The following is a 16,879-nucleotide window of genomic DNA, read 5'->3' as shown; positions in this document are numbered from 1 at the left end:
GACACTTACAGTAGTGAGTCATTTAGCAGATGTTCTTATCCAGAGAGACTTACAGTAGTGAGTCATTTAGCAGACTCTCTTATCCAGAGAGACTTACAGTAGTGAGTCATTTAGCAGACACTCTTATCCAGAGAGACTTACAGTAGTGAATTTATCTAAAGATAGCTAGGTGAGACAACCATATGTCACAGTCATAGTAAGTAAATGTTTCCTCTATAGTAAGTAGCGATCAGCAAAGTCAGAGCTAGAAGAAGAAGAGGGGGGGCAATTGCTGGTTCAGGTGTATTTGTATTAATACATTTTTTCAGAGGGGTGAAGAGGATTATTTAAGATACTGTTTTAAGAGATGGGGTTTGATGTTTTCGGACGATGGACAGGGACTCTGCTGTCCTAGTTTCAGGGGGAAGCTGGTTCCACCATTGGGATGCCAGGACAGAGAAGAGCTTGGACTGGGCTGAGCGGGAGCTGCCCTCCCGTAGGGGTGGGAGGGCCAAGACACCAGAGCTGCCAGAACAAAGTACTCTGGTTGGGATGTCTGGTTGTGAGCATAGCCTGAAGTTAGGGAGGGGCAGTTCCTCACTAGTCATCACAGATGACTCGTTACAGACAGAGCGGAGGCATGGAGCGCAAAACATGTGGATATCTAGGTGTCTAGTTCAGTGTGTGTGTGTATAATTTGTCTGTGTGCGTGTGTATAATTTGTATGTGTGTGTGTGTAGTTTGTATGTGTGTGTGTGTGTATAATTTGTATGTGTGTGTGTAGTTTGTGTATAGTGTGCATATTTTTTTAATTCGTTATTTAACTAGGCAAGTCAGTTAAGAACAAATTCTTATTTACAATAATGGCCTACCCCGGCCAAACCCGGACAGCGCTGGGCCAATTGTACCCTATGGGACTCCCAATCACGGCCGGTTGTGATACAGCCTGGAATCAAACCAGGGTCTTTAGGGACGCCTCTAGCACTGAGATGCTGTGCCTTAGACCACTGCTTTGTGTGTCTGTGTGTGTGTATAGTTTGCGAATGTATTGTGTGTGTGTGTGTGTGTGTGTGTGTGTGTGTGTGTGTGTGTGTGTGTGTGTGTGTGTGTGTATAGTTTGCGAATGTATAGTGTGTGTGTAGTTTGTGTGTAGGGTTAGGGTTAACCCTAACCCTATCAGCTGTTGTTTTTCTCCCCTCTATAGTTGACCTTTGACCAGACTAGATGATGACTGTTAAAAGTCACAGGTCTTCTTCAGTGACTCGGTCAAAATCAAATTTATTTATATAGCCCCTCGTACATCAGCTGATATCTCAAAGTGCTGTACAGAAACCCAGCCTAAAACCCCAAACAGCAAGCAATGCAGGTGTAGAAGCACGGTGGCTAGGGAAAAACTCCCTAGAAAGGCCAAAACCTAGGAAGAAACCTAGAGAGGAACCAGGCTATGAGGGGTGGCCAGTCCTCTTCTAGCTGTGCCGGGTGGAGATTATAACAGAACATGGCCAAGATGTTCAAATTTTCTTAAATGACCAGCAGGGTCAAATAATAATAATCACAGTGGTTGTAGAGGGTGCAACAGGTCAGCACCTCAGGAGTAAATGTCAGTTGGCTTTTCATAGCCGATCATTAAGACTATCTCTACCGCTCCTGCTGTCTCTAGAGAGTTGAAAACAGCAGGTCTGGGACAGGTAGCACGTCCAGTGAACAGGTCAGGGTTCCATAGCAGCAGGCAGAACAGTTGAAACTGGAGCAGCAGCACGGCCAGGTGAACTGGGGACAACCAGGAGTCATCAGGACATGTAGTCCTGAGGCATGGTCCTAGGGCTCAGGTCCTCCGAGAGAGAGAGAGAAAGAGAGAATTAGAGAGAGCGTACTTAAATTCACACAGGACACCGGATAAGACAGGAGAAGTACTCCAGATGTAACAGGAGGGTGAGTGATCAGAATGTGTAACCATACCGCCATCTAGTGTCTGTGGAGAAACCAGACAGATTATTCACACTGTATATGTCGGTCTGACTAGAACTGCCCCGTTCTCCCTTTCTCTCTCCCTTTCTCTCTCCCTTTCTCTCCCTTTCTCTCTCCCTTCTCTCCCTTTCTCTCTCTCTTCTCTCTCCCTTTCTCTCTCTTCTCTCTCCCTTTCTCTCCCTTTCTCTCCCTTTCTCTCCCTTCTCTCTCCCTTTCTCTCTCTTCTCTCTCCCTTTCTCTCTCCCTTTCTCTCTCTCTTCTCTCTCCCTTTCTCTCTCTTCTCTCTCCCTTTCTCTCCCTTTCTCTCCCTTTCTCTCTCTTCTCTCTCCCTTTCTCTCTCTTCTCTCTCCCTTTCTCTCTCCCTTTCTCTCTCTCTTCTCTCTCCCTTTCTCTCTCTTCTCTCTCCCTTTCTCTCCCTTTCTCTCCCTTTCTCTCTCTTCTCTCTCCCTTTCTCTCTCTTCTCTCTCCCTTTCTCTCTCTTCTCTCTCCCTTTCTCTCTCTTCTCTCTCCCTTTCTCTATCTTCTCTCTCCCTTTCTCTCTCCCTTTCTCTCTCCCTTTTTCTCCCATTCTCTCTCTGCTCTCTCCCTTTCTCTCTCCCTTTCTCTCTTATCTCTCCCTTTCTCTATCTTCTCTCTCCCTTTCTCCATCCCTTTCTCTCTCCCTTTCTCTCTCCCTTTCTCGCTCTTCTCTCTCCCTTTCTCGCTCTTCTCTCTCCCTTTATCGCTCTTCTCTTCTCTCGCTCTTCTCTCTCCCTTTCTCTCTCTTCTCTCTCCCTTTCTCTCTCTTCTCTCTCTTCTCTCTCTCTCTTCTCTCTCCCTTTCTCTCCTCTCTTTCTCTTCTGTCTCTCTTCTCTCTTCCCTACTGCCGCTCCTTCTATCTCCCACCTTCCTCTCTATCTCCCCCCCACAGACCAGTATGCGTGAGAACAAGGAGAAGCAGGCCCTGGGTGATCTGATGATCAAGCCTGTCCAGAGGATCCCCCGTTATGAGCTGTTGGTCAAGGTGAGTCTCCTCCCCTCTGCCTAATTGGTCAAGGTGAGTCTCCTCCCCTCTGCCTAATTGGTCAAGGTGAGTCTCCTCCCCTCTGCCTAATTGGTCAAGGTGAGTCTCCTCCCCTCTGCCTAACTGGTCAAGGTGAGTCTCCTCCCCTCTGCCTAGCTGGGTTAAAGTCTGAGATGCGAACCAGGCTTCTCCTGACCTAGCTGTTTCCTCAATGTCAACCAGTTTAGTGTTTAAGGCCTGCGTATGAAAGATGAAGGTGTTAAGATGAAGATGAAGGTGTAAAGATGAAGGTGTGAAGATGAAGGTGTGAAGATGAAGGTGTACAGATGAAGGTGTACAGATGAAGGTGTACAGATGAAGGTGTACAGATGAAGGTGTAAAGATGAAGGTGTACAGATGAAGGTGTAAAGATGAAGGTGTACAGATGAAGGTGTAAAGATGAAGATGAAGGTGTACAGATGAAGGTGTACAGATGAAGGTGTACAGATGAAGGTGTACAGATGAAGGTGTACAGATGAAGGTGTAAAGATGAAGGTGTAAAGATGAAGGTGTACAGATGAGGGTGTACAGATGAAGGTGGAAAGACGAAGGTGGAAAGACGAAGGTGTACAGATGAAGGTGTACAGATGAGGGTGTAAAGATGAAGGTGTACAGATGAGGGTGTAAAGACGAAGGTGTAAAGATTAAGGTGTACAGATGAAGGTGTAAAGATGAAGATGAAGGTGTAAAGATGAAGGTGTAAAGATTAAGGTGTACAGATGAAGGTGTAAAGATGAAGGTGTAAAGATGAAGGTGTAAAGATGAAGATGAAGGTGTACAGATGAAGGTGTACAGATGAAGGTGTACAGATGAAGGTGTACAGATGAAGGTGTACAGATGAAGGTGAAGGTGTACAGATGAAGGTGTTCAGATGAAGGTGTAAAGATGAAGGTGTACAGATGAAGGTGTACAGATGAAGGTGTACAGATGAAGGTGTAAAGATGAAGGTGTAAAGATGAAGATGAAGGTGTGAAGATGAAGGTGTGAAGATGAAGGTGTAAAGATGAAGATGAAGGTGTAAAGATGAAGGTGTAAAGATGAAGATGTAAACGTGTATTTGGATTCATATTCTCCTGCAGATGAAGCTCCTTGGTAGTCAAATGTGTGTGTCCCTGTTCTCTAGGATCTGTTGAAGCACACTCCTGAGGAACATCCAGACCACCCATTGCTATTGGACGCCCAGAGAGACATCAAGCGATTGGCTGAGAAGATCAATAAGGGGCGTCGCTCTGCGGAGGAGGTGGAGAAAGAGACACGCGTCATGCAGGAGATAGAAGCCCACATCGAGGGAGTAGAACACGTCAGAGATGTAGGACACTTACATATAATATATATATATATACTCACACTGCTTTCTTTCACTATCTCAAAGTTGATAGTACTGTAATAATGATTGTAATCTCTCTCTCTCTCGGTCAGATCCTTAACCCAATGAGGAAGTTCCTGAGACAGGAGATGGTGATGGAGGCGGTGAGACTGAGACACTCAGACTGATTGATTGACAGTGTGACATTATGACGGTCTTCCAGACTGACAGCAGAGACCATAGATACTCTACTGAGTGACATCCCTCTGATACTGCCCTCTGTCAGATATCAATCTAGATAACAGATAAGAAGGATTGGATGTCTCTCTCCCTCTCATTCTTTCACGCTTTCTCTCACTATTTTTCTCTCTCTCTCTCCTCTGTCTCTCTCCTCGCTCCTCTCTCTCTCCACTCACCTCTCTCTGTCTTTCTCCTCTCTCTCTCTGCCTCTCTCCTCTCTCTTCTTTGTCTCTCTCCTCTGTCTCTCTCTCCTCTTTCCCTCTCTCCTCTCTCTCTCCTCTCTCTCTCTCTCCTCACTCAACTATCTCTTCTCTCTCTCTTTCTCACTCTGCAGAAGACCGTGGGGGGTAAGAAGGACCGTTCTCTCTTCCTCTTCAGTGATCTGCTCATCTGCACCACCCTAAAGAGGAAGTCTGGATCCCTGAGACGCAGCTCCATGAGCCTGTGAGCCTCACACACACTCACACACACACACACACACAAACCTGCAATGTAGCTGCTTGAGCTTCTGAGTCACAATATAGAATGACAACAGACAGATCAGTCCATCTTGTATTTTTCCATTCCACTCATTCCTCCTGGGAATCCCTATTTGATGAGTGGAGACTGTATGGGTTAATGTTAGGTCCCTAACCTAAACCCTACGTTTCCCACATTGAGGTATAAAAGAACTAGAGCCCTTTTGTTTTCAACGTAATCTACTCACATTCGTATACGCCGATATGTGGAGCGTCTATATCCGGGTAACATTCTGTTTCCACAGCCCAACTTCACATGCGTACTAGACTGAATGTGCACAGGAGCAGCTCATCACGTCAACCAGAAACATGACAGACATTGGATGAATATAAAGTGTTAATATCTTTGTGATTTAAAAAAAATCTGCCTCAGCATCAGTTATTTGAATAATTGAATGGATGTTTTGTGCACAAAAATGATGACTAAAGGAATTTTCAAATCGGGACTTCTCTATGGGGCTGTCTATGGAAACTGACTTCCTGGGCCGGACTTCAGTTAAACTGCAGTACTGAAGCAAGACTGTAGTAGACAAAACCGGAACCCTGGCCCCTTGGTTCACCCATAGTAATACTGCCCATACTAATACGTCTTTTTGGCTACTAGAGGCCTCTATCCTTCTCTATGGGTTCACCCCATACTTTTGCTGTGTTAAATAAAAGGAGACTGTCTTGCTGCCCCCTGGTGTTGCCTGAAACACATTACGCTTTCTGCATCGTACACAGAAATAACTGTTTTTCTCTCTGTCCTCACGTCTTTCCATCTCCCCCTCTTCCAGGTACTCTGCTGCCAGTGTGATCGACACTTCCAGTAAATATAAGTTCCTGTGGAAACTTCCCCTAGAGGATGTGGAGATTGTGAAAAGTAAGTCTCCTGAGGGTCATGGGATGTGTAGTTTATATGTATCTGAAATTATACTGGAGTTCTTCCTGTATTCCAGTGTTCATGGGATGTGTAGTTTATAGTCTGAAATTACCTTCATGTATTTACATTTTTTAGTTTATTTTGTAAATATTTTCCTAACTGCATTGTTGGTTAAAGGCTTGTAAGTAAGCATGTCACAGTAAGGTGTATTTGGCGCATGTGACAGATACAATTACATTTTTATTTTGATATGTATCTGAGATTATACTGTAGTTCTTCCTGCATCCCAGTGCTCATGGGATGTGTAGTTTATATGTGTCTGAGATTATACTGTAGTTCTTCCTGCATCCCAGTGCTCATGGGATGTGTAGTTTTATATGTATCTGAGATTATACTGTAGTTCTTCCTGTGTCACAGTGCTCATGGGATGTGTAGTTTATATGTGTCTGAGATTATACTGTAGTTCTTCCTGCATCCCAGTGCTCATGGGATGTGTAGTTTATATGTGTCTGAGATTATACTGTAGTTCTTCCTGCATCACAGTGCTCATGGGATCTGTAGTTTCCTGTGAGTATCAGAGGTCAGATGTCATCATCTGTTTTCCTGTATGTAAGGTCCCTCCCAGGCAACCAACAAAGAGACCATCCAGAAGATGATTGGTCGACTGGACGAGGACCTGAGTACACTGGGACACATCAGCAAACTATCAGAGACTCTCAGCTTCCCTCACCAGGTAACACACACACCTCACATCTAGCAAATCTCATACACATTTACATTTAGTTCCTCTCTCTCTCTATCTCTCTCTCTCTCTCTCTCTCTCTCTCTCTCTCTCTCTCTCTCTCTCTCTCTCTCTCTCTCTCTCTCTCTCTCTCTCTCTCTCTCTCTCTCTCTCTCTCTCTTTCTCTCTTTCTCTCTTTCTCTCTTTCTCTCTTTCTCTCTTTCTCTCTCTCTCTCTCTCTCTCTCTCTCTCTCTCTCTCTCTCTCTCTCTCTGAGAAGTCTACTTTAACAAACCTAATTTCTCTCCCTACTCCTCCCTGCCCTCTCCCCCTTCCCTCCCCTCCCTCCCCCCTCTCTCTCTCCCCCCCCCCCTCTCTCTCTCCCCCTCTCTCCCTCCCTCCCCTCCCTCCTGCCCTCCCCTCCATCCCCTCTCTCCATCCCTCCCTCCCTCCCCTCTCCCCCCTCCCTCCCCTCCCTCCCCTCTCCCCCCCCCCCCCTCCCTCCTCCCTCCCTCCCTCCCTCCCTCCCCCTCCCTCCCTCCCTCCCTCCCCTCTCCCCCCTCCCTCCCCTCTCTCTCCTCAGTCTCTGGATGATGTGATAAAGGACCTGATGACGTCGGTCCACAGGGAGCTTGCAGAGAAACAGTCTCTAGCCTTCAGTATGAGCTTCCTGCCCACCAAGCTGGAGCTGACCACCGCCTCGGCAGAAACCAGCTTCGTCTTCGAGTTCAGCTCCCCAGACACACGCAGTAACTTCCAACAGGCCTTCGAAGATGCCAAGAAGCAACTGGGTACGAGGAAACACGTTTGTTATTTAACATTGTATAATTCACTTGTCTTTCTCTTGAGATCAAACTCTTAAGTTAATAACCTCCATTTCGCACTTCCTTTGTCCTGTGTGTGTAGCAATGAATAAGGACCAGTGGGACCCAGAGTTCCTGAAGGCTATCCCCATTATGAAGACTCGTAGTGGGATGCAGGTGAGAGGGACCAGCCTGCCCTGGTGATGTGACATGGTTACCTGGCCATTCTGCCTGTCTACGGTAAAGCTGAGGGTTTTGTGATGGAGAACACGCCTACTTAAGTATTCATAGTCCTTTCCCTTCCACCCTGCCCTGTGCCTCCCTCTCCAGTTCTCCTGTGCCTCCCCCAGCCACAGTTGTCCAGAGAGCAGCAGTGAGGTGTGGGTGTGTAACAGTGATGGTTACGTGGGCCAGGTGTGTCTGCTCAACATCAGAGACCAGCCTACTGTAGAGGCCTGTATAGCTGTCTGCTCTGCTAGGATCATCTGCATCGCCGCGGTCCCTGGACTCAAGGGGAGGTTGGTACACAGAGCATAGTGTACAAACACACACGTATCAGTCCCTGGACTCAAGGGGAGGTTGGTACACAGAGCATATTGTACAAACACACATGTATCAGTCCCTGGACTCAAGGGGAGGTTGGTACACAGAGCATAGTGTACAAACACACACGTATCAGTCCCTGGACTCAAGGGGAGGTTGGTACACAGAGCATATTGTACAAACACACATGTATCAGTCCCTGGACTCAAGGGGAGGTTGGTACACAGAGCATATTGTACAAACACACATGTATCAGTCCCTGGACTCAAGGGGAGGTTGGTACACAGAGCATATTGTACAAACACACATGTATCAGTCCCTGGACTCAAGGGGAGGTTGGTACACAGAGCATAGTGCACAAACACACATGTATCAGTCCCTGGACTCAAGGGGAGGTTGGTACACAGAGCATATTGTACAAACACACATGTATCAGTCCCTGGACTCAAGGGGAGGTTGGTACACAGAGCATAGTGCACAAACACACACGTATCAGTCCCTGGACTCAAGGGGAGGTTGGTACACAGAGCATATTGTACAAACACACATGTATCAGTCCCTGGACTCAAGGGGAGGTTGGTACACAGAGCATATTGTACAAACACACACGTATCAGTCCCTGGACTCAAGGGGAGGTTGGTACACAGAGCATATTGTACAAACACACATGTATCAGTCCCTGGACTCAAGGGGAGGTTGGTACACAGAGCATATTGTACAAACACACATGTATCAGTCCCTGGACTCAAGGGGAGGTTGGTACACAGAGCATAGTGCACAAACACACATGTATCAGTCCCTGGACTCAAGGGGAGGTTGGTACACAGAGCATATTGTACAAACACACATGTATCAGTCCCTGGACTCAAGGGGAGGTTGGTACACAGAGCATAGTGCACAAACACACACGTATCAGTCCCTGGACTCAAGGGGAGGTTGGTACACAGAGCATATTGTACAAACACACATGTATCAGTCCCTGGACTCAAGGGGAGGTTGGTACACAGAGCACATTGTACAAACACACACGTATCAGTCCCTGGACTCAAGGGGAGGTTGGTACACAGAGCATATTGTACAAACACACATGTATCAGTCTTTACTGTTGATGTCCTGCAATGCTTGTAATGCTAACGTTACTGACTTCTAACCAATCAGCATCCTGCAACCTGTGTCTCCTAGGGAACGTGGAGTGGACCCCTTCCCTGCCCCTCCCCGTGTAGCTGTCGACTCCACCCCATCCCAGCAGCAGCTACACATCTCTATTTCTCATTCGTCGCTGCAGCTGACCGAGCCCCCTTCAGGGGCGGGTCCAGAGTTAGTTCCGTTTGACAGTGATGACACGGACGATGAAGATTCTCCTAGCCCCTCCTCCACTCTGCAGAGCCAAGCCAGTCACTCTACTGTGTCATCCAGCTATGGCAGTGAGTACAGACACACACACACACACACACACCCAAGCCATCCATTCATCCAGCCCTGGTAACGACTATGCCTTTGTCCCTCTGTCCTAGATGAGGAGGGGTCTGGTTCTAAGGACATGGCTACAGAGACCACCAGTAGTGAGGAGGAGCAGGACTACCCAGAGGCCAGTCCTTATGGAGCTCCAGGCAGGCCAGGGGTGGGTGGAAGAGGTCGACCCCACAGCGAGAGCCCCATGGACGGGAGAGCGATGCGCCGCTCCTCCCGGGGATCCTTCACTAGAGCCAGTCTGGAGGATCTGCTCAGCATTGACCCGGAGGCTTACCAGAGCTCTGTGTGGCTGGGCACAGAGGACGGATGGTAAACGCACAACACAGACTAGAGGTTGACCGATTGTGATTTTTCAATACCGATACCGATCATTGGAGGACCAAAAAAGCCGATACCGATCATTGGAGGACCAAAAACGCCGATACCGATTAATCGGCCGATTTTTAAATGTTTTTGTTGTAATAATGACAATTACAACAATGCTGAATTAAAACTGATTTTAACTTAATATAATACATCAATAAAATCTATTTAGCCTCAAGTAAATAATGAAACATGTTCAATTTGGTTTAAATAATGCAAAAACAAAGTGTTGGAGAAGAAAGTAAAAGTGCAATATGTGCCATGTAAGAAAGCTAACGTTTCAGTTCCTTGCTCAGAACATGAGAACATATGAAAGCTGGTGGTTCCTTTTAACATGAGTCTTCAATATTCCCAGGTAAGAAGTTTTAGGTTGTAGTTATTATAGGAATTATAGGACTATTTCCCTCTATACCATTTGTATTTCATTAACCTTTGACTATTAGATGCTCTTATAGGCACTTTAGTATTGCCAGTGTAACAGTATAGCTTCCGTCCCTCTCCTCGCTCCTCTGTGGGCTCGAACCAGCAACACAACGACAACAGCCACCATCGAAGCAGAGTTACCCATGCAGAGCAAGGGGAACAACTACTAGAAGGCTCAGAGCGAATGATGTTTGAAACGCTATTAGCGCGCGCTAACTAGCTAGCCATTTCACTTCGGTTACACCAGCCTCATCTCAGGAGTTGATAGGTTTGAAGTCATAAACCGCGCAATGCTTGACGCACAACGAAGAGCTGCTGACAAAACGCACGAAAGTGCTGTTTGAATTAATGTTTACGCGCCTGCTTCTGCCTACCACCTCTCAGTCAGATACTTAGATACTTGTATGCTTGTATGCTCAGTCAGATTATATGCAACGCAGGACACGCTAGATAATATCTAGAAATATCATCAACCATGTGTAGTTAACTAGTGATTATGATTGATTGATTGTTTTTTATAAGATAAGTTTAATGCTAGCTAGCAACTTACTTTGGCTTACTTCATTCGCGTAACAGGCAGTCTCCTTGTGGAGTGCAACGAGAGAGAGGCAGGTCGTTATTGCGTTGGACTAGTTAACTGTAAGGTTGCAAGATCGAATCCCTGAGCTGACAAGGTGAAAATCTGTCGTTCTGCCCCTGAACGAGGCAGTTAACCCACCGTTTCTAGGCCGTCATTGTAAATAAGAATGTGTTCTAGTTAAATAAAGATTAAATAAAGGTGTTTAAATTTTTTTTTAAAACGGCAAAATCGGTGTCCAAAAATACCGAAAACTTGAAATCGGCCCTAATTAATTGGCCATTCCGATTAATCGGTCGACCTCTAACACACACACACACACACACACACACACACACACACACACACACACACACACACACACACAGACACACGTTGAAATCCTAACTCCGTGATTTGAACTCCCTCTGTCAGTATCCATGTGTACCAGTCATCAGACAACATCCGGAACCGTAAGAACAGCATGAAGATGCAGCATTCTGCCCCCATCCTGTGTATTCTGTGAGTCTGGCTGCTTTCATGTTAGCCCACATCAGAGAAGTCTTCCTCTTTATCGTGACTTCATTTGGTGATTTACTACTTCAGTGTCTGACTCCTCCCTCTCTTCTCTCAGCTACCTGGACAACAAGGTGTTTGTGTCCCTGGCCAACGGAGAAGTGATCGTCTACCAGAGGGAGGCGGGGAGTTTCTGGGACGCCCAGTCATCTCAGACGTTGAGTCTGGGCACGCCCAGTAGTCCTGTCACTAAGATGGTCCCGGTCGGTGGGAAGCTGTGGTGTGGTTCACAGAACCGCGTTCTCATCATCAACACAACCACACTGGTGCAAGAGGTATGATCACAGTCCAGTCACAAGATGGATGGAACGATGGGTGAATTAACTGATTTAAAAATATATATTTTACCTTTATTTAACTAGGCAAGTAAGTTAAAAACAAATTCTAATTTTCAGTGACGGCCTACCGGGGAACAGTGGGTTAACTGCCTTGTTCAGGGGCAGAATGACAGATTTTTACCTCGTCGGCTCGGGGATTTGATCTCGCAACCTTTCGGTTACTAGTCCAACGCTCTAACCACTAGGCTACCTGCTGGTTACTAGTCCAAATCTCTAACCACTAGGCTATCTGCTGGTTACTAGTCCAAATCTCTAACCACTAGGCTACCTGCTGGTTACTAGTCCAAATCTCTAACCACTAGGCTACCTGCTGGTTACTAGTCCAACGCTCTAACCACTAGACTACCTGCTGGTTACTAGTCCAACTCTCTAACCACTAGACTACCTGCTGGTTACTAGTCCAACGCTCTAACCACTAGGCTACCTGCTGGTTACTAGTCCAACGCTATAACCACTAGGCTACCTGCTGGTTACTAGTCCAACACTCTAACCACTAGGCTACCTGCTGGTTACTAGTCCAAATCTTTAACCACTAGGCTATCTGCTGGTTACTAGTCCAAATCCCTAACCACTAGGCTACCTGCTGGTTACTAGTCCAAATCTCTAACCACTAGGCTACCTGCTGGTTACTAGTCCAACACTCTAACCACTAAGCTATCTGCTGGTTACTAGTCCAACGCTCTAACCACTAGGCTACCTGCTGGTTACTAGTCCAACGCTCTAACCACTAGACTACCTGCTGCCCCTGATGGGTGGTTGTAACCTCTCTCTCTCTCTCTCCCCTGCAGCACTGGTTCCAGGTGGGCACAGACAGCAGTAGGTGTGTTACCTGCATGGTGAGCTACGGCCAGGGGGTGTGGCTGGCGCTCCAGGGAAGTGCCCAGATCAGACTTTACCACGCCCAGACCTGGGAAAGTCTGACCGAGGTGGACGTGGCTCCCGCCGTGCACAAGATGCTTGCAGGTAACACAGAGCACACACCATAAGTGTCCTAAACATCGTAGACCTTTACTGCCTTAACGACGGCAGTTAACACACACACACACACACAAATTAATTCAGCACATTACATTACACATAACACATTACTCTTAACCAGTAGATGGCAGCACCAGAAAGCACTCTCTCTCTCGCCTTCCTCTCCCTCTCTCTCTCTCTCGCTTTCCTCTCTCTCTCTCTCGCCTTCCTCTCTCTCTCTCTCGCCTTCCTCTCTCTCTCTCTCGCCTTCCTCTCTCTCTCTCTCTCTCGCCTTCCTCTCTCTCTCTCTCGCCTTCCTCTCTCTCTCTCTCTCTCGCCTTCCTCTCTCTCTCTCTCTCTCTCTCGCCTTCCTCTCTCTCTCTCTCTCTCTCGCCTTCCTCTCTCTCTCTCTCTCTCGCCTTCCTCTCTCTCTCTCTCGCCTTCCGCTCTCTCTCTCTCGCTTTCCTCTCTCTCTCTCTCTCTCTCTCTCTCTCTCTCTCTCTCTCTCTCTCTCGCATTCCTCTCTCTCTCACCTTACCCTCCACCATTCTCATCCCCTCTCCAGGTTCAGATGCGATCATCCGGCAACACAAGGCAGCGTGTCTGAGGATCACAGCTCTCCTGGGCTGTAAGGACCTGCTGTGGATCGGGACCAGCGCAGGGGTGGTCCTGACCCTGTCTATCCCAGCCGTCAGCTCTGGGACTGTGTCAGGGACGCTGCGGTCACCTCTGACCCCCATGGGCTCCGCTCACGGACACACTGGCCATGTGAGGTTCCTCACCTCCATAGAACTACCTGAAGGATTCGATGTCAACTTCCCCCTGCCCGCCGATACCACAGGTAACCACGTCACTTCACGCACCATTATTTCTTACAAACACATTTGTCATTCAATGTTTAAATGGATACTTCCATGTTTATGACCTTTGAACTCCTCTGTCTCCAGCCCAGAGTGGTGTTGACGGGGGTAATGGGGGTCTGCAGAGGCGGGACTCCTCTCACCGACGAGCCTCCGCCCTCCTTCCCGTCAAAACCAATCAGCTGGTGATCTCAGGTGGCGACGGCTACGAGGACTTCCGGCTGACCAATAGCAGCAGTGAGACAGTGGGGCGGGACGACAGCACCAACCACTTACTGCTGTGGAGGGTCTGAGCCAATCAGCCAGCCCCATTTATTAAAGCCCACCCCCTAAGCACCAGCAACATACAGTACTGCCTTGGAGAGTTCTCTGACCCCTTTAAACCCCACCCTCAGCTGAAACCGCACACAAACCCCGCCCTCCTCTTTAAACCCCTCCCCCTTTTTATTAGGTCCAGTTCTTTTGTCCTTTGCTCAATCTTCTGATCTCTCTGTGCATGGGTGTTGTTAGCCCAGACTGAAAAACTACAGGCTCACTTTAAACCAGGTTTCTGTTGTTTTAGTTTATTTCGATGCAACTGTGTGTGTTGTTAATCGCTGAGTGGTGTGTGCTTGGTGTTTCGGCGTAAATCACCCTTCACTTGTATTGCTCAGTCTGTGGACTCCGTGTCATAATGAAACTCTACAGACTTTACTTGGAGAGGGAACAAGAGAGAGAGGGAACAAGAGAGAGAGGGAACAAGAGAGAGAGGGAACAAGAGAGAGAGACAGAGATTGGGAAAGGGAGAGTGACTGGAGAAAAGAGATTAGATGAAGGATATGGAGGGAAAGCAAGAAAGAAAGAGAGAAGGAAATAGAGAGTGTGGATGAGGACAGACCGATCAGGTGAAGGAGAAGAAGGGAGAGAGAGGCGAGTGGCGGGAAGAGGGAAGATGGGAAGAGATGATGGGAAGAGGATTGTGAACTCTGCAACAAGCCAAATGATGGACTAATGGAAGTAACAATGGAACAAGGAGTTTGAAGAAGGGCCTGAGGAGTGGGGTCAAACATCTATCTTTGGATTCCTCTTTTTGGCCCACACCATGTGAACACTCCATCCTAGGGAGGAGAGGAGAAAGGGATGGAAAAGGGAGTGAAGGAGACTAAAGAGTAACATTATAAAAGTAACCAATGTGCAATATATGGCAAGGGTACCTACTAAAACTATACACACACACACACTTTCTTCACTCGTTTGACAAAACACAGCTCGTCTCTCCGCAGCCTATGACTCACTCATACATACACCTCTTTCTCACCCTCAATCACTTTCGTGTTTGTTTTTTATTGTTTTAAAGGTTTGTTCTATTTGAAAAGAACTGAAACAGCATCGCACCACTACAGTGAAGTGTGTTTTAAAACATTTATTTTAGAGGTCGTAGTAGAGATGTGTTTGTACAGTATTTATGTTTTTGATTTTAGCTTTGTATTTTTTTACAGCTTAATTTATAGATGTCTTTTTCTCTCTCTCTTTGCCTCTAAGAGATTGTGATTTACAAGAGCTCTGACACACACACACACACACACAAACCAGTGTCCTCAAGTTCAGGCTCAAGTGGTGATAGTGTTTAATGTCTCCAAGCCATGAGAACTACCCTGCAAACTATCTGGGTCACCTTCAACCACTCCAACCGAATGCATTAGCATTAGGCTAATTCCCCCACTGTGAGCCAATGAAGAGGCTAACCGATTATCAGACGCGACAGGTAGCCTAGCAGTTAAGAGCCTTGGGCGAGTAACCGAAAGGTTGCTGGTTCGAATCCCCGTGGCGACTAGGTGACAAAAAATCTGACAATGTGCCCTTGAGCAAGGCACAACTCTTAATTGCTCCTGTAAGTCGCTCTGGATAAGAGCGTCTGCTAAATTACTAAAAATGTAAATATAATCGGATGGTCCTTGGATATTCAACTGCTGCTAGCTGTGTCTCTGTGTAGAGGTATGTTAGTGGAGCAGCCTGTCTCTGTGTAGAGGTATGTTAGTGGAGCAGCCTGTCTCTGTGTAGAGGTATGTTAGTGGAGCAGCCTGTCTCTGTGTAGAGGTATGTTAGTGGAGCAGCCTGTCTCTGTGTAGAGGTATGTTAGTGGAGCAGCCTGTCTCTGTGTAGAGGTATGTTAGTGGAGCAGCCTGTCTCTGTGTAGAGGTATGTTAGTGGAGCAGCCTGTCTCTGTGTAGAGGTATGTTAGTGGAGCAGCCTGTCTCTGTGTAGAGGTATGTTAGTGGAGCAGCCTGTCTCTGTGTAGAGGTACGTTAGTGGAGCAGCCTGTCTCTGTGTAGAGGTACGTTAGTGGAGCAGCCTGTCTCTGTGTAGAGGTATGTTAGTGGAGCAGCCTGTCTCTGTGTAGAGGTATGTTAGTGGAGCAGCCTGTCTCTGTGTAGAGGTATGTTAGTGGAGCAGCATGTCTCTGTGTAGAGGTATGTTAGTGGAGCAGCATGTCTCTGTGTAGAGGTATGTTAGTGGAGTAGCCTGTCTCTGTGTAGAGGTATGTTAGTGGAGCAGCCTGTCTCTGTGTAGAGGTATGTTAGTGGAGCAGCCTGTCTCTGTGTAGAGGTACGTTAGTGGAGCAGCCTGTCTCTGTGTAGAGGTATGTTAGTGGAGCAGCCTGTCTCTGTGTAGAGGTATGTTAGTGGAGCAGCCTGTCTCTGTGTAGAGGTATGTTAGTGGAACAGCCTGTCTCTGTGTAGAGGTATGTTAGTGGAGCAGCCTGTCTCTGTGTAGAGGTATGTTAGTGGAGCAGCCTGTCTCTGTGTAGAGGTATGTTAGTGGAGCAGCCTGTCTCTGTGTACTTGCTAAGTGTTCTGTACTTTAGCCAAGTGTGGAATAATTGTTGTTTATTCTGTCCATGTTGTTGTGTTGTCACATTGGGTAGACGGTGTGTCACATTATATTTCCATGGTCCCCTCCACCCACCTCTGTTTTCACAGTAACTGCGTACTACATTTATAGACACTACATTGTAGAATATGAAGCATGCTAGCGTTCATGTTAATCAAGTAACAGAATTGAGTAGGATATCACTGTGGCAAAGACATTCAGAATTTACCATTCACACTACTTCTACCCATCATAATAAGTTTATGCTGCCATCCTAGTAAATTTCAGTAGCCTTTCTGCCAGTGTGTGAAAGGAGTGTGTAATGTAAATATTGGTATATATTGCCGTTTTTTCTGTAAATAGTGCACCCACTGTCCTCAATTGTTGATATGAATCTAATGGCATATTTTTATATACTTGTGTGTGTTTTTTCTCCTCTGGCATGCGCTGTCAATCACGTTTAAATTATAACTGCCACAAAATTACAACAAGAGAAAGAAAA

At 46.9% G+C, this 16,879-nt stretch overlaps 1 protein-coding gene across 1 annotated transcript in view; it reads left to right on the top strand.

Moving 5' to 3' along the window:
• LOC139385902 (rho guanine nucleotide exchange factor 17-like) overlaps positions 1-16,879 on the top strand; it is a 107,320-nt gene extending 90,441 nt beyond the window's left edge. The window contains exons 5-20 of the mRNA XM_071131195.1: positions 2,858-2,950; positions 4,113-4,298; positions 4,409-4,459; positions 4,870-4,979; positions 5,830-5,915; positions 6,530-6,648; positions 7,219-7,426; positions 7,542-7,615; positions 7,769-7,956; positions 9,164-9,405; positions 9,496-9,763; positions 11,232-11,318; positions 11,431-11,647; positions 12,499-12,673; positions 13,233-13,508; positions 13,615-16,879. Of these exons, the coding sequence (XP_070987296.1) occupies positions 2,858-2,950; positions 4,113-4,298; positions 4,409-4,459; positions 4,870-4,979; positions 5,830-5,915; positions 6,530-6,648; positions 7,219-7,426; positions 7,542-7,615; positions 7,769-7,956; positions 9,164-9,405; positions 9,496-9,763; positions 11,232-11,318; positions 11,431-11,647; positions 12,499-12,673; positions 13,233-13,508; positions 13,615-13,820 (2,586 nt within the window). The 3' untranslated portion in view covers positions 13,821-16,879. The remainder of the gene's footprint in view (positions 1-2,857; positions 2,951-4,112; positions 4,299-4,408; positions 4,460-4,869; positions 4,980-5,829; positions 5,916-6,529; positions 6,649-7,218; positions 7,427-7,541; positions 7,616-7,768; positions 7,957-9,163; positions 9,406-9,495; positions 9,764-11,231; positions 11,319-11,430; positions 11,648-12,498; positions 12,674-13,232; positions 13,509-13,614) is intronic.

Source organism: Oncorhynchus clarkii, chromosome 27 (genome assembly GCF_045791955.1).
Source record: "Oncorhynchus clarkii lewisi isolate Uvic-CL-2024 chromosome 27, UVic_Ocla_1.0, whole genome shotgun sequence".
In the NCBI taxonomy this organism is placed as follows: Eukaryota; Metazoa; Chordata; class Actinopteri; order Salmoniformes; family Salmonidae; genus Oncorhynchus; species Oncorhynchus clarkii.
Note: the sequence above shows the minus strand (reverse complement) of the source record. Positions and strands in the feature narration are given on the sequence as shown.